This window comes from Embiotoca jacksoni, unplaced genomic scaffold, assembly GCF_022577435.1.
Source record: "Embiotoca jacksoni isolate LCO1_2020_lvr unplaced genomic scaffold, fEmbJac1.0.p SCAF_13, whole genome shotgun sequence".
Classification (NCBI taxonomy): Eukaryota; Metazoa; Chordata; class Actinopteri; family Embiotocidae; genus Embiotoca; species Embiotoca jacksoni.
Genome location: NW_027185263.1, coordinates 7,658,762 through 7,676,600, shown reverse-complemented (window position 1 = coordinate 7,676,600; position 17,839 = coordinate 7,658,762). Strand labels below are relative to the sequence as shown.

The 17,839-nt window shown below is 42.5% G+C and overlaps 1 protein-coding gene across 2 annotated transcripts; it reads right to left on the bottom strand.

Moving 5' to 3' along the window:
• Positions 1–3,559: 3,559 nt before the first annotated feature.
• LOC138196279 (lissencephaly-1 homolog B) lies at positions 3,560–17,759 on the bottom strand. Of its 2 annotated transcripts, none has more exons than XM_069146171.1 (11): positions 17,580–17,759; positions 11,943–12,211; positions 9,017–9,101; positions 8,859–8,933; positions 8,364–8,570; positions 6,756–6,924; positions 6,516–6,618; positions 6,085–6,313; positions 5,296–5,397; positions 5,039–5,195; positions 3,560–4,907 (listed from the first exon to the last, which is right to left on the bottom strand). In XM_069146171.1, exons 2-11 carry the CDS (start codon positions 11,972–11,974, stop codon positions 4,834–4,836), a joined length of 1,233 nt encoding a protein of 410 aa, XP_069002272.1. In that variant the 5' UTR covers positions 11,975–12,211; positions 17,580–17,759; the 3' UTR covers positions 3,560–4,833. The 2 variants fall into 2 exon arrangements, with proteins under 2 accessions (XP_069002272.1, XP_069002273.1); XM_069146172.1 differs by lacking the exon at positions 17,580–17,759 and adding an exon at positions 16,562–16,581.
• Positions 17,760–17,839: the final 80 nt, after the last annotated feature.

The window sequence follows — 17,839 nt, the reverse complement described above, 5'->3', positions numbered from 1 at the left end:
GCCCACTGCTTCTGTCTAACACTGAAAAACATCTTACCGTTTTCTCTTTCTTCCCAATGTACAGTGAATTTATGTCATTTGTCAGATATTGTGTCCCTTTTGTTCCGACTCGCACGTTGTATATTATGTGATGATCTGTAATATGTGAGGTGACAGGACTGATGGCTCATGCAATACCCCCCCCCCCCCCCCCCCCCCCCCCCCCCCCCCGAGGGGAAAAATAAACCTTATTTTAGTGTTCTGATTGATGGTGTATATTACAGTAACATCTCTATGTTGTATATATGGATGCACATATGGAGTGTATGCGTGGCTGCATGGTAACAGTCCATGATTGGAGAACGCTCAGTCGTATATATCTTCCACCACATCGCTTGGTCTAAGGGTCTCAGCCAATCAAAAACAGCAGCTCAGAAGTACATTAGAGCTGCCTTTGCCACGCCACGCGCCCTGCCTGCACATACAAACCGACCAACACCATTAGCGTCCACATTGTTAAGCCACAAAGGAGTCTGTCGGGTTCGTGTGGAAAAAAAAAATGAAACTCAAGATGACAAGAGACTAATGCAAGTGATTCTGTGTATGTGTGAGGGTGAGGTGGGAGTCATTTTGCAACAGGCTGAGACACCACGCCAGAATGTATGAGAGAAAACGAATCAGGCAGAAAAGGAGGAGGGAACAAGGATGAGAGCGCTATAGCACATGGTAAGCACATGAGCTGCGTGAAAGAAAAAAAAAACTCTTTAGGGATGTATGCATATGCAGAGGATAAAGAGGAGGAGGAGGAGGAGGAGAAGGAGAAGGAAGAGGAGGAGGATGGGTGGCTTGGAGAGGCAGGGAAGGTGGGAGGGATGTGAGGAAGGGACGGGCTGACCCAGTTAGAAGTGCTGCATCACTAGTGGATCTACAGACCAGAGACAAAGAGGAAGCAACGCAACACTGGAGACTTTATAGATAAAATAAAGTGAGTGGAGTCACAGAAAAGAGGGGAAAAACAAAGGAATACCACGTGTTAGACTTTGAATAAACCAAAAGCTTGAGGATTTGTTGCTTGTAATGTGATGATGCAATAGAAAACGGTTCTAACATTTGTTGCACAAACATTTTTAGCTTAATTAACTATCAAAATGTTGTTCCATAATCCCAAACCTAATTTAACCTCCCCACCAAATGCTTCAAATTGTAACTCAATGTCAAGCATCTTAGAGAAAGACAACATGATCATCTTTAGCCTATTGGTTTGGTCCATTTTCTCAGGTGTGAAGTTAAAAATGTAAACTTTTCCTATATTTAACCATCATCAGATGTTGAATCAATTTGTATTCAACACTTAACCCTAATCGCAACTCTGTTTGCAGCCCTGTAAATGGAGAGACAAGCAAACTTGTCTCCTCTCTGGAGGTTTGTCTTAATTTGTCATTGTGAAGACACAATACCAACCAAAACAAATTCACATTGCTTCCTCTCCTGAAACCCACAATATGACATTCACGTGCCCACTTCTAAACAGTGCAGGGAAGAGGCTGTTTTTTGGGTTTTTTTTTTCCTTATAGGGACATGGACGTCTCAGTACACGCTGCCACTAGAGAGCGCCACATCCTTTAACATAGCTAAGGCTGCTCCAGACCTCCCCGCCGCTGTTCTCAGGATTTGCAGGGATTACAACGCTGGTCACGTAAACTATAGAGGGATTCACGTAGGCTATACTGGGATGACACACAAACCTATATATATTAACGCAGACCCTGCAGCTATCTGCTCCACAGTCTGCACTTAAAATACTCGTATCTAACTGCACAAGTCAGTAAAGGGAAAAAGCCAGCCTGCAGTATGAAATAGTTCAATCCTCTAATAGAATCGATACTGCAGCATCTGACAGGTCTGTTGTGTACACTGACCTTGAAACCTCTAAGCACTTCCTCATCACGCCAGCTCATTTGAATCAATACTGGTTTATAACTCTCAGCAGGTCCTTTCACCTTCTCCCTTTGCCGCAAACCCGCATCAACAGTCTCGTCAGAGAAAGAGAGAGAAATGGTTGACCTAAAAGCAATATAAATGAGAAAGAGAGCTTCTTCTTTCTTTTTTTTCTACCCTGTTTTGACGTCTTCAGCTTGCATGAGAGAGAAAGTGTGCACGAGGCACGAGAGAGGTGGTGGGCGGATGTAGGCCAATGTTTCTACTCCAGTGCCTCCGTGGAGAAACAGGAGTTTCAGACTGACAGGTTTTATTATCCTTCTATTTCATCCCACTTCTCACATCTGTGCGCATGTCAGTCCAACATACTGTGTCTCCATTTGTCACCATCCTTTTACTGCGTGAACTTTGTGCTGTAATCACTTTTCAGTTTGGCATCTGCATTTGTCATTGCGCTTTACTCCGCCACTCCCCCGTTTCTCCACCCTCGCAGGCCTGCAGGACAGAGCAAGGTGTGGTGGTTGCACTTGCTGTCCTGGCAACTGTTGCCAGGATACCGCAGAGCACAGAGGAAGAGTAATTGGGTGAGTGGGTGAGTGAGCAGGTGTGTGTGTGTGTGTGTGTGTGCGCAGAAGTAGGCTGGGGTACCGTACATAATTGATAAGGAGGCCTGAACTGTCCCTGCTGCCTCCTGATGTCTTTGCCTCTCCAGGCGACTGGCAGTGTGATTAACTCGGCTGTACCTGAGGAACAAATAAGGAGTTACCTAACTATCCTTTTCACTTTACTCTGAACAGCTTGTCGTCTTCATCGCACATTTTTTTTCTGATCTCCCAGCTCACCTTTCATAAAAAAAATTATTAAAAAAAACCCACTAAGGAGCAATGTGCTCTGTCCATTTGCATCAATAACGGTAATGCCAGTCAGGTTATGACCCCTGCTCCGATGGAAGTTTCCCAAAGATGCTAAGAGGTCACAGTGTAGCACCAGACAACAGCAGAGCAGCAAAGCCTGACAAGTTATACATAAATAATACTTTCTGTCTAGAGCAGCTTTTTTTTTTTTTTAGTTTTTGTCTAGTGACCTATTTCTTTCTGAAAGCTTAAGTCTGATGATCCAAGGTTTTCAGACCCAAGCTTTCAATGAAATTAGCACAATGTAGTGATTTACAGGCTGCCAACAGTCTCCAAGTCCCAAAATACTTTAACGATTGAACTGAATGGTACTTTCCCATGCAAACATTTTCTAAAAAGTCACAGCACCACAATCAAAAGGTTTTACACTGCGGCGGTGATTAAAAGGTTCAAAAGAACAGGAATACCAAGCAAACCTTATCAAGATAGAGTTTGAATGCTGCCTAAGATGTCAAGAGAGAGGCTTCCTTACTTTTTCATACTAAGGGTTTTCTGAGAAAGACAAAGTTCAGTAGAGCACAACTGGCTTGATTGTGCGGCTCCCTCATCTGCACCCGCCATTGCAACAACAGGTCAATTATTTAAAGTCAGTGTGGAATAGACTGGAGAGTAGGCTTCGGTATCTAACCTCACTATGAAACTCTGAAGAAGTACATCCTGTCTCACTCCCTGAAGTTTCCCTTCTCACATCTCCTTTCCTCAAAGAAAGAAAAACACAAATAGGTAAGTTATATTTACAGAATTTTATTTCATTATGTTGCAAACAATGACATCCAGATATATTGATACACAACTTTTACTGTGCGTGTATGTGCATTTGTGAGTGTATGTGTGTGTAAAGAGAGCAGTGAGACCACAGAAAGCAGAATGAAAATCCCGTGTGAGGGAGCCCTCATTGGGTTTAACAAGGCAGAGATAGCGAGCAAGAGGGCACTGGGCGATTCTCTGGGGCGACATACACACACACACACACAAACCTCATAAAAGGTGAGCTGACTTTTTCCTCTGTAAAACACACTTTTGCTATGGGGGCGTGTGCCTGTGCTCTCAGCAGCTTATGGATCATTAAGGTCCTGTGAGTGTCTACTAGAAAGCAAGTTTGTTAAAAGAGATGAAGTAGTATGAATGAACACAGTGGGTGAGAAGCTGTGCCTCCTCTCTCTCCTCTGATCATCAGAGCAGAGACGCCGGAGAGATTCTCCTGTCATAACATACAAACACACACACACTCACACACAACATATACACACATGTACACGAGCACCCGTCCACTAAACCTCATGTGATTCAACTCGGGAGCTGCATCCTGCTTCATTTTTTTTCCTTTAACTTTTATATCATCTTCTCCTGGACAGCTTCCACTTCTTCCTCTTTTCTTTTACACTTAATTTCCTCACACCTTCTCTATCACCAACCACGCAGTGTCAGACCACAACAATGGAGGCATGAAGTAAAACAAAACTAAACCCCTTCAACAAGGGCTGCCATTGGTTTCCGTGCACTGTCAGTCAACCAGTATCCACCTGCGCCAGCACACAAATATATTTACCCTTTGACCCGACGGGAAGTCATGACAACAGTATGCAAATTCGCAAATTTAAATGTAGAGAATTTTTTTTGTTTGTTGGATTCACCATGCAAGGATACTTCTTATCTTTTTGAGTGTGTTTATGTGTCAGAGATTGCGTGACATTTATTAAGCGTACCCTACATCCAGAATAATTTACACAAAAGGACAATAGTCATCTTAATAGGGCTGGACCAATGTAGGGGAGGAGAGGAGGAGACGGGAGCGAGGAGAGGGGGACGGGGGAGGAGGTCAAGCGCCTTGGTCAACTATGGTTTGGAGTGCGAGAGGTGAGGGGCTGGACTGGGTGTCAGGACAGAGAGAAGAGGGTGCAGGGGAGGGTGGGGTAGGATGGGGCAGGATGGGGCTTTAGGGCTGCTTTTGGAGTTGGGGGGTTGGGTGGGGAGCAGGATAGGGCAAGAGATACAGGCAGTCTCAGCGGCACTCCCAGACTTTGACTGTCTGATCGACACTGCCTGTCACCACGTAGGGAGCAGTCTTGTGGAAATCTGCGAGAGAAGGAAACATTTGTTCAGGTACTTGCTGTAAGTTCACCACAAGGCTGAAATAAGTTTAATCGGAAGTGCAAAGTGAAGGCTGATCTCGTGTCATGCTAAAATCGTAATGAAAGGCGTCTCACCCAGAGAGGTAACAAAGTGTTCATGGGCACACAAGGTCTTCATGCAGCGTTTGTTCTTGTAGTCCCAGATCCTAACGGTTTTGTCATCAGCACAGCTCACTATGAATCTTCCTCCAGGATGAACCAACACCCCACGCACCCAGTTGTCATGTCCCACCTACAGACACAAGACGGATTATCCACCGCACCCCTCACTCATTACTCATGACCGTCTCAACCCTGAGAGGGTCAAACATACAATCACTTCTACTACTCACCAGGGTCATAAGGCAGATCCCAATGCTGACATCCCACATCTTAATTGTTTTGTCTCTGGAGCCGGAGAGGAGGAAGGGCCCAGGTTTTCCACTTTTCTTACTCTGTGGTAGTGAGACACAGGGACGACATGAATAAGTGTTTGGTTACAACAAAGACAACAATACAGTGCATCATCAAAGATGCCTTCCGAGATATGAAGCAGCAGTTTTCAGCCACGCTGGCAGTACGGCTCCAGGTATGACGGTGCTGGTCCCTGACGTTCTACATAAATATATACAAAACTAATGAGATTCCCATCAGCCTAAGCTGTGGTTCGTATTTAATGCTAATTAGCAAGCATGCGAGCACACTATACTAAGATGGTAAACATTACACGTGCTGCCAATGTTAGCATTTAGCACAACACTGTGTGCCAACACATCCCAAAGATGCTAGCATGTCTGAACTATAAACACAGACGCAGATATGTAAATGCCATATTTTTAAGTAGCTCAAAAAACAAAGGTAAATGTAAGAGTTCTCCTCCACACATTCCCAATTGTGACAGAATAACTGTAAAAACAGCATGGCTAAGTTTTGTTCCGTTTTAATTACCACAAAACAAACGTGATGTAAAAACTTGATCAACGTATTTATTAAACCAAACCAAAACACTTTCTTTTTAATTAAAATTGTGTATATAATGAGGCAGGCATAAATTCAGACGACATTGTCGGTCTGCAGTTGTGCCCCACATGCATAAACACCCTTCGGAGGTAAATGTCAGATCCTGCAGCAGCCATATTTACCTCCGAGCCTGTAGCTTCCAGGATGGTGGGGTGAGCGCTGTCAGGGGCCCAGGAGATACACTCTACCACGTGCTCATGTTCCCGCAACTCAGCTTTGCACTCCTTCGAGGCGACCACCCAGACACGCACTGTCTGGTCATTGGAGCAGCTGGCGATCAATGAGCCATCCTGATTGGGGCGCACCATCCTCACCCACTCCCTGTGGCCTGCAAATGTCTTCACACAGTACCTACAGAGGGAAACATCATAAATTAACTTCTAAATAAACCGTTTTTTTGCACCGAATAATTGGAACGAATGCCGTAGTATCAGGTATGAAATAATAATTATTGGAACAAATGATGAAAATAGAACATAAAATATAGGAACGACATCAATCTTAATCTCTACAGCAGCTTGTGGCAGAGAGAGTTGAAACAAGACTCACTTACCCAGTAGCCACCTCCCACATCTTGATGGTCTTGTCTCTGGAGGCAGACACTATGTGGTCACCATTTGGCATGATGGCTACAGACGACACATTGTGATCGTGACCTGAAAAGCAAATTAAGTTTAAAAAAAAAATGAATATAATAATAGTTATATTGTAATATTTCTAAATCAGATGGGCAAAACAATTATTTTTTTTTGGATAAGAGGTGACCCTGTATTTTCCCATTGTTATTTCTTACCATGCATTGTTCGGATGCACTCAAACCCCTGAAAGTCCCAAAGTTTGATGCTCATGTCTGCTGAACATGAAGCCAGAAGCTTTCCCGTCTGGTCAAAGGAGATGTCCTGCACAGAGTCCGTGTGGCCTTTGAGGGTTCGTTCAAAGTCCCCTGCCTCATAGTCCCAGACCTAAAATTACAGCCACAGACAACTATCAATGAGGCACTTCAGTCGCCAATTATCAGAGAACAGAAAAAAACAATACCATTATATCAATATCATCACATTTTACCAATACATTTATTAAATTGGCCAAATTTAAGTTTAGTGACCCAACAAAGTGTTAAGACAGACATTATGTCATCGTATCTTTTTTTACAAATTCTACTAACAGGATGGGGTGCAGGTGACATAATGTGTTGTGACAATGAATCAAATATGAATATCATAAAATAGAGCGACTTGTCGGTAAAACTATTTAAATACCCAAGACTGTGTCATTTATTCAAGGAAATGTAAATCAATAATATTTTGACACAGTTTACTTGCCTAATCAATTAAAAAGCTTGAAATGAAAGAAGAGGGACAGTTGAAAAGAGAAGCATATTTGCATATTTCCCAAGATGCTGTGCTCTGGGGGTGCTGCCTCTGACAACACAAGCATCAGCCCATCTCCACATAGATTAGATGAGCAGTGACAAAGCAGAAAAAAAGAGAGAGGAAGGAAGGGAAGCAGGGAGGAAGGAGGATAAAGGGAGGAGGCAGAGGGGGGCAAAGCGTGTTGAAGCAGAAGCGCAGAGGATAAAAAGAGAGAGCAGCCTCAGATCTGCAGTACAGCTTTGATCTAAAGGGTCAGAACTGCAGAGGATATGTTGTGGTGTGCTGCAACGCTCCCTGACTTTGCTTGTCAATGTTCGTGCAAGCAGCCATCACTGCTTTAATATCTGCCCTGAAAAAGCACATTTTCAGAGCGGTGGTCACTTCAGAAAAGACATCGCAAAGATATTACAATATGTGAATAAGGAGGAAAGAAAAAGGACGATCGACATTCCCAACAGCACACATGGTACCTTGTAGAGGACATATTAATGCCTAACTTATTGGTGTGATAGTGCTGTTAATTTTTCACACCGATACGTTCCAGAAAGGGATTTTTTTTAATTTTTTTTTTCACACTGAAATGACATTTTCGTAAAGAAAATAAAGTCTATTTTTCGGGAAAACATTTTTTTATGGAAAATGTGAGCACTTTTCAGCATTTTTCCCACTGTACTGTGATTCAGTGAGTTGCTTCTGTCCTGCAACGTAACATCATCTCATAAAATCCCTGCAATAAACCCGTTTGTTTAAACTGTGTCAGAAAGCTATTGATTTAACTCTCTGGGCCTTCTGGAGGCTGTAGTACTGTGAATCACACTGCAGTAGCGTAAACAGTCGTTCCAATATTTTTGTCGTCTCCCATTTTATATAAAAAGGTGTGACAACAGCTTCAACATAAACTGAAGATAAATTGCATGCATGAAGATTTACAAGTGGGGCCGTCACATTGGAATGTATCAGATTAGCTGTACCTGATAAATAGGTTGCCGATTATATAAACCCCCCCGTTCGGACATACAGACACGCACCTTGATGGTCGCATCCTCAGAGGCTGTGACCATGACAGAGAAGACGGGGTGGAATATGACACGAGTGACCGGAGCACGGTGCCCGCTCAGGGCGTATCTCTCTGGGGGACGGGGGATCCACTCCTTGGGGTCTCTCTTCTGACCCACAGGGCCTCCATGTGACATCTCCTCCTTGGCCTCATTCAACTTTGACTCCAGCTCCATCACCTGAAGCAGAGCGGCGAGCCGAGAAGCCAGAGTTTAGAGGCTCATTAGCGAATGCATATGCCAATAAAAATTTAAACCAAAAAAAAAAAGTATTCCATGATTCAAACAGCTAACAATTTTATAAAATTACAGCGTCCATTGACTTAAGATTTCAGAAAGGCTGTGAGAGTAAACGTGACAGATTGTTCACGTTTTTACCGCCCACAAGATTATTCTGCCATGTGCCATGTACAAACATCTCAGGCGAACTTAAAATATACCATCAATGAGCACAAAAACATTCCTTACCTTCTTCTGTAATCTGATAACTGAGGTCCATTTCTTTTCCAAAAGGCCGGCATACTTTTTATCTACCTCTTCATTCTATGAAGAAAAAAAAGACACTTAAAAAGGGATCCACTGTCCTCAATGCATGTACAGTTTACAGTGCATCTGTCTCTGCTTACCATATCTATCTCTGCTTCTTTCTTGAAGGTGGAATAGGCCTCCTCGTATCCATTGGAACGAAGATAGTCGGCTATGGCCCGGTTTCTGAGAAAAAGTCCAATAAAATTGTTTATTGACATGTTTCAGGTGTTAATCCAATCCCCATTTACAGATGACTTCCTCACAGATGCAAGCATATACCCACTGCCAGTCTTAAATGAGCAATATTGGTGCAATTTCCTTCAATAACACCATAAATGAAGTACATGTGGGATTAGTCACTTTCTTAAATATAAGCGCCACCTTAACAGAAAGGCAGGTTCCTCCTTAAAAGAGGGGAAACCACACCCTAACAGATGGGAGCAATGGGATTCAAGTTTCACAGTTCCATCTTAAATGTCAGTCAATCGGAGCCAGAGCCAAAAGAAATTATAACCCGTCATTGAGGAAAACAAAACATATGGACCGAATCACTGGGAAACTGTTTTGCGCTGCTATGGAAACCAGCGGCTGGCCACAAAGAAAGCAATGAACACTGAATTTGGACGACGCCAAGAGAGGGCAACCCACAAGCACATGGAAACAGAGCCTCAAACACAAGTGTGGACTCACTCTAGTGATCAAAGGTGGGGACAAAAAAAGAAGTATAAGAAAAAAGTTTTTTCTACATTTGAAGGGCCGTGAAAAATCACTCAGAGTACAGTCATGTACAGTCAGGTCCATAAATGTTGGAATTCCCAGATAAAGATGCAAAAAGATGCAGCCTACAATTCAATAATAACAGACTGGCAATGAGCATATAGTTGGTTATTCAATAAAGGCAGCCGTTTCATCTTATTTGATTACTTGTTCAGTTCATACAGATTTCAAGTATTCAAACATGTATGATGAAATATTGCATAAGAGTTACTGAGTTAATACAACCATGTTTCCAAAAAAGTTGGGACACTGTTTAAAATGTAAATAAAAAATAGAATGCAATGATTTGCAAATCACATAAAGTAGTTTCGGCTTGTTTTGCTGAAATATGCAAGCCCTTCCCTGAAAGAGACATTGCCTGGATGGCAGCATTTGTTGCTCCAAAACCTGTATATATCGTTCAGCATTAATGGTTCCTTCTTAGATGTGTGAGCTACCCATGCCATGTGCACTAATGCATCCCTGTACCGTCACAGATGCTGGCTTTTCAACTAAGCGCTGATAACAAGCCGGGTGGTCCCTCTCCTCTTTAGCCCAGAGTATGCAGCATCCAAGATTGCCAAAAATATATATATATATTTTTTTTTTCATTTTAAATCAGACCACAGGACAGTTTTCCACTTCGCCTCAGACCATCTTAAATGAGCTCGATCCCAGAGACAGCGGCGGTGCTTCTGGATCATGTTTATACATGTTTGGGTTTTTTTGCATCTTGGGAGTTCTAACCAGCGTTTGTGGTTCGAACATATTTTAGAAAAGAAGAGCTTCAACTGTGATATTTAACTTTAAGTGACACCAGGAGATATGTGACAGACTCACTTTATGATAGCTTCTCTTATTATCATTGATATTAATTAAAGTAACCTGCATCACCGCGGCTCTGTACACACCAGCTTACCTCCCCGCAGGTGACTGTTCATGTTTACTGCTCTGACTACTCTTCTCCTGCTCACTCTGTCCCTCCTCTTCTTCCCTGTCACGCTCCTCCTCTGCCTGGCAGTGATCAAGGCTCTATTTCCCTCCTTTAAGTTCCTGTTGCTGCACAATGTCGGGTACTGCAACTGCCGTAAGCTCATGTAGACCTGGCAGCAAACATATCGGTTATTTTGCTAAATTTGGCGACAACCGCCACGAGAGTTAGAAACTTTCTTGGCCCGCAGCGTCTCCGCTGCCCCTTTGGTCTGCACGGCATTTGACACGGGCAACAGGACAGAGGGGGAGGGCTGGGGTCTAGCAAGAGATGTGATTGGGCCAGCCCAGTGTCAGTAGAGCAAATAAACCAATGGGTTGCGGTCTCTCCTTCGTGGGCTGGTCGTTGGTGCTGCAATGTTTTGTTTGTTTTTTTATAACGACTACACATCAATTCCCTACAAATTTCGATTGTATCCGCCCAAAAGTGCGTCGGCCCACAGGGAAACTGCCCGGTATGCCCAAAGGCCAGTCGAGGCCTGGACGTACGTACACAATGAGTAAATGAGTGGAAAAGCTCTTTTATGAGATAAAGGGTGAATATTTCATGAGTAACGGTGCTAAATTTAGGCTGCAGCTTCAGTGGTTCTTTGAATGGTTGATAATCGGAACCCTGATACAAGTTTCTATTATAGACTTTAAACATTAGGCCACCACAGGCAGCAGGATTTCCACATATTTCTTTCAGTTCACCACTTTCAGAATATAAACAGTCTAGATCTTCTTGGCTGACAAGGCTTTCACCCCTACTATATATAAAAATATCTGCTGTTGTGTGACTGCAGTGAACTGAAGTGGGGTGATACTGTATGATCAGCCAGGCAGTTACTGCTGCACATAGCTGCTCTTAACCAGCCATCATTTTTTTAAGTTCCTCCTCCTCGCCCATCCCCCCTCACTTCTTTGCTCCTGTCATGTGGGTTATGAAATATTCACTAAGTAGATATCAAATGAAGCACCTTGAAGCTCACATCTCTTTACATTTCCTCCCCGATTACACTTCCTTGTAAAGGAATGCCCTTTCTCACAACATCTGCATTAACATCTTCTTGATGACTTATCCCAAAGATCTGCTTTCTGTCAAGAGGAGAAAACATCTGATTTATAGCTCTGCTTGTGGCCAAACTTCCAACGTATTGCTGGAAACCCGTCGCATATGCACACTTCACTGCAAGCGCTTCTCTTATTAAGCACTACATGTGTTTTTGTATACATGTCTGATCTTGTTTGCATGTGTAAAGAGTCTGCATTCCCACATATTTACACCAGGGCACTCACAGTTCATCTCTTTGTCTCTGTGACAGCACCATGGTGGCTGCTGTTCTCTCCCTCTCGGGGAGGTGAGGATGAGGTGATGTGGAGGAGAGTCTGGCTGCGAAGTGTGTGGTGGGGAGCTGTCCGATCCCTCTGAGATGTTTTCCCTTCGGAGGCGGCAGACAGAGCGCCACGCAGAAGGGGGTGACCTGTAGATACTGCTGTCAACCAACTGTCAGGACGAGGCTCCTCGATGGTCCAAATCTAACTCGCTAATCAGACGTGTCCATCACCTGGTGAAGAGAGGAAAAGTGGGGAGGGGGGAACAGGTATAGTGAAACAATATGCTCTAGACGAGGTCAAGAGAGGCAAGAAAGTACAACAAGGTTTAATTAAACAATGTTACAAAGCTGGAATTACAAGAAAAGCTCTTTGTCATCGGATGCATCCATCTTCAGACCCCTCATGCTGCCTCAAGACTACCACATAGATAAATCCCCATACATACATACCGAGAACAAATAACAATGGTACTTTGAATTTACAACCAGATTAGCAACTATTGACCTTCTGTACACCTGAGCTGAACCTCTGGATGTTGCATAACCTAAGAAACATTTTTAAAAAGGTAGCAGCAGATTCTGCAGAGCTTACCTTTCGGAACAATGCAACCACCCGCGGATCGACAGCACACGTTGAAAAATCAAAACACACCACGCAGTGATTGTGAAGCTAACAAGAGTATTCACTTCCTGAGCTTCAACACTGCTGGCACCTGGGGCCACAATGGCACTAAGCTGCTTAGCGGCTAGACCAGACAACCTCGAGTGTGCGTGTGCGTGCGCGTGTGCGTGCGTGTGTGTACGTACGTCTAAGTCATAGAGACCACAAGTCCTCCATACAGCTGACAGTGCAATGTAAAGAAGGGACTGGACGGTAGCTAACAGGATTAACCCGACATGGAGAGAGGACCTTAAGAGCATGCTGCCCTTGTCTGCATCATTGTCTGGTGCAATGTTCTTGTCACCAACCAGACTGCTTCAAAGAAAACAAACAGTTGAATGATGCTTCTTTAAAAACTTCTTTTTTTTTTTTTTTTTTAATATATATAAAAAATATATTCAGATTTTTCTGCATATATTTATGCTTTATAAGGAATATTCTCTTCCAATGGAAACATGGCAGCAACAGCGTAGAACAAAAACATTTTTTAGGGATGTGCCTTAAGTGTCCAAGAAACAACTCCTCTCTCCTGCCTGCAGACACAATGAGTGACTGAACTGACAGAGCAAGTGATTTCAGCCGAGTTGAACTCTAGAGCTCGGTTCAAAAATAGCCATTTGACCAAACAAGCCGACCTCCAAACTATTACATAACCAAGACAATCTCTGTCACTTTTGCACCTGGCAGAGACTCCTGAACTTCACCACCAGCTGTATTAGCAGGACATGTTTTGAAGGAATGCATGGATGAAAGGTCGTGAAAAATAAATAAGGAACAGTGTGAAGCCTAGTTCTAATAACTAAAAAGTATTTTCAAGTCTTGCAAGAGTCATTCAGGTATTATACTGAAAGGAAAATGCGCTATTATCTAGGCTTACACAGAGCGAACATGATCAGAGTCATAAATCAAGAAAGAGGGTTCAAGGTCCTGTCTATGGATCAGGCTTATCAAAAGGAAATAATGTGAAGGGAATCTGTTCACAACCTGTGTGGTCACCTTACCACACAGTCCATTTCTCCATGTGCACATGCAACGATTGCTTTTAATGAATTTGTTCACATAAGCAAGATTCTCTAAAAAGGAAGAGGAAAGCTAGAGGTTTGTAATGCTACCATACAATAAGCATCTGTTTGTGTGGACACCACTTGTGTTCCTAGATAGAAACAAACATCTTTTCACTTTGGACTTCCAACACAAGCTTATGGTTCCTTTCTGAAGTCACAAATTTGGACTCTGTCATTCAAGAAAGTGCCTTCTGACATCATCGATGAGGTCAGGAGTTTCACTCGGAGACTTATCTTCCATACAGCAAAGCAGCTGGATCATAAATTGATCAGATCATAAAAACAAAATGGGAACTGAAAAACGTCAGTCTGATAAATAACAATCCTGCACTCAAAGTTAATTAGTAATTAGTCTGAAGTAGAAAAACCACAAGACTGCTGGTGAAAGTTCTTCATGATAAGATAAATATGATGTAATGATAAAAAAATATTTTAAGTGCCGGAGTATTTCTTGTGGCAATGCAAATTTACCCCCAAATGGACGGCCACAGTTTGACATTCAATGTGTTTAAGAGGCAAAGTGAAGTATCCTTGCTTAAGATACAGCAACGACACCTTCCTACACCTGGGGAGCCATGACCAGGCTGACCTTGTTACCGAGACAAAAGGAAAACTACATGCTCTTTTTGTCTTTCAATATATTAATACAGAATTCCCTTTAAGCATAACACACAAGCACAATGTTATGGTGCGTGCTGGCCAGGTTCATCCGTATGCAGTATAACATGGATCAATTTTATAGGTATGCAAGTAGGACTCTGTTGAAATGATCTTCACAAACATCCGCGCTCATGCACGCTTTCAGTGTTCATCCAAGGACATTAATTGACTGTCATGACTGTCCGCAAGTACAACACCACGGTACAGCAATTCAGGCCATTACAGGCAGCAGATAACTATGAAACATCTAAAAAAAAAAAAAAACATTTGAGAAACTGCATGTGCTGCTTAAAAGGTAAACCACAAAAAGATGAGATGCTGTGACTAATTCATGGTTCTGGATGGGTAATCATGTGTCTAGCTCTTAAAAGACAGCAAAACGCCAATGATACTCAGAGGGCAATCACTTCATATTGATTTTTTTTGTGGATAGATATTGTAAATACTGTATCATGTTAATGTGTTTTTTCAGTTCACTGCATTAATAATCTGTTTATTTATTTTATGATACAGGTTTAAATCATGTTGCCCAGCTCTTCCTACAATACCATGATTATTTGACCCCGGCATACAAAACATATTGTCCAAACTTTTTTTTTTTGTTTGTTTCCGCAATAACAATGCCTTATAAATGGATAAACAATACTACCATGACTATACAAGCATCCAAGTGAAATGACTGAGACACAGCACGATGATGACATTTAATTTAGCTGCTGGTGAAGAAAACCGAGATGTCACTAGTGGATTGAGCAGCCTTTCATCTCCCTGCAGCCACTCATAGAGTCACAACACACATCTAACAACTTCATGGCTCTCCTGCTCGTTCAAGAACTACAAATGTTATAGTGGCATAATCTTTTGCTTTGAACTGTGAAATGTAAAAAGGTAAGATGATGACTTGACTGAGCTGCCATTAGGGAACATCAGACTGTGACGTCAATTATGCCTCATCCGTCTTTCCGAGTCTAACACATAAGTGTTCAATTATAGAGGCAACATGCAAAGGTGTGACAACCTCCCTCTGCAAATGAACCTGGTGTACGTGCATCATTCTCCAAAACAATTTCATTTGTAAACTAAATACATATCATTTTAATGTATCTGCGGGCTCTCCCTTTTGGCTTTTCAGAAGCTCATCCCCACACTGAAGAAGCCGGAACCAGAGAAGGATTGTCATTTTAGCTTGATAATTGACGCAAACAATTAGTTAATCAACGAATTCAATATATGATCATTTCAATATGATGGTAGAGCTGGAGGTACGCATGTCCTGATTCACTTTTATAAATAGAACATCAAGGCTGGAATGTTGTTATTAAAATAAATAAATGACTTATAAAATCATCTAATTTAGAAGCAAGCATCAATGTAAACCCAAAAGCAGGCAATGAAACCCATTTTAGCAGCATATCAAGCTGTCAGTCATTATACTCTGTTGCCTTCAAGCTGCTGAGCAATGCCCCTCCTTATGGGTGACCTTCTGGCCAAACAAGTCCCTGCTAGCACAAACTAAACCACAAGGCAATGTTTGCTTACAAATCACGCACCCTGACAAATCTTATTATTTATTTTCATTGGCAGCCCACAACACTTCGTTGTATTTTCTTAATCAATAATGCCATCCGAGATTGAAATTTTGAGATATTAGTCTAAAACCTCAGTTGAAGAGTTACTCAGACTTGATATTATTCATACTGCAAGTGTTATCATTGCCAACAATCAGGATTTAATTGTAACAGACCATGACAGAAACAAACAAAAAAAACAGCTTTGACAGAATCTCAAAAACATAAAAGCAATGCAGCTTAAATTTTTCCAATTAACTGCTAAGTTAGTAAATGCAGATTTACTCAAGACAGAAGAGAAATCAAATAAAAAGGTGACAAAGCATGTAGAAATACAGCAGACTTAAAGCCGAGGCTGCACTTTCAACAACACATCCTTACTGGATTTAAAAACATCTACAAAGTAAAAGCTAGAGATTCAGAGATTAAGAAATTTATCTCAAATATATATATTTAAACCCAGAAAGGTTGACAGCCTTCTCTGCAGGCGTGGGCCTTCGCATTTATTGCCATGTCACAGCAATTACAACACAGTTTACTATGCATTCAATTAGTGAAATTCAGCTCACAAGACAAGTTTGTGAAAATGTAGTTTGAGGTGAAATCTGTCTTAAGTCTCGTTCGTTACCAGCTTTTTTTTTTCGCACTGATCCTCATTAGTCTCCACCCTGATTGTAAATCCTCGAACTCATCTTTGCAATACGCATGAAAATCACCCGAATTGGCTGAAGACTGCTTTATTTTCTTTGGAGAAAAAAAAATAAATAAAAATATATATATCTATGAAGTCAAAATCCGGCTCGGGCGACGTGTTTTTAAAGCTTCTTTGGCCACAAGGGCAAAGTTGCAGCAGCGGCTCAGCAACGCCCTTTCCAGCTAAAGGTTTTAGCTTAGCACGATAACGTAGACGTTCACGGAGGCTGTCAGCGTGAGCACGCCAGATTTATAACACACCGAAACACGCAGAGGCCGGTAGTCTACGGGCATCTTGGTTTACATTGGTGAAATACAAATGACAAGTGAACCCTCGAGATATGTAACCCGAGTTTGATTAACGTTTCGGGGGCTGTTAGCTGACATTCCCCTGAACAAAAAAAAAAAAAAAAACAACACTGTTGGCTGCTGTTGCTTGTAAAACAATCATTTATATGACTCATGGGATTTCCGAAAATAAAATAAGTCAACATTTTAAATTTAGCATTAAATCGGGAGTATTTTTTGGGGGGAAAATATGGCAGCGAGCTGACAGCACCTCAGTTAGCTCAGCCGGCTAACATACCACGTTAGCTGTAAAGGTTCACAACAAGCGCCTTCATACGGAGTCATTCATCGACCGAGAGGCGCGGAGGTGGTTTTAAGATCACGGGTCGCGCTCAGACGAGTCGAATAATATCAACCGTGAGATAATCTCGACGCTCGGGTCTCTTAAAAAAAAAAAAAAATTAAAAAAAAAAAAAAAAAAATCGATGGTCTTGTGAATGCCAACTTTGCCAGTTTAGCTTAGCTTAAAGCTTTCGGCCTCTCCGCCATTTTGAGATCGGGACGGTGAAGCGCAGGACACCGCAGGCGGATTTCGTCGTCAAAATAACAAGTCTTTCCAAGTGTCAAAACAAAAACACAGCGGCGCGTAAAAACTGCCAACTTACCGCTTTGACAAACGCCGACGATCATATCCCCCTCGACTGGTCTGAGCGCGCGACGGAAAACCCCCGTTTTGATGTCGGTATTGAGACTTTTCGCATCGACCGGTGCGGACGGTCAGATTTTTTTCCTCCTCTCGGTGCCGCTGCGTTCCGCCCGGCCCCGGCTAACGGTCGCGATGGCAAATCGGGAGCGCGCACGTAGGGCTTGAGCGGCGGCGCGCTACGTGCGCGCCTCACGCTCTTGTAATTAAAGGAAAACCCAC

Coding starts and splice junctions, on each gene's coding strand:
- LOC138196279 (XM_069146171.1), bottom strand. CDS start 11,974: ATGGTGCTGTCACAGAGACAAAGAGATGAACT. Junction 9,102..11,942: donor CAGAGACAAAGAGATGAACT/GTGAGTGCCCTG, acceptor ACTTTTTCTCAG/AAACCGGGCCATAGCCGACT. Junction 8,934..9,016: donor AAGAAGCAGAGATAGATATG/GTAAGCAGAGAC, acceptor TTTTCTTCATAG/AATGAAGAGGTAGATAAAAA.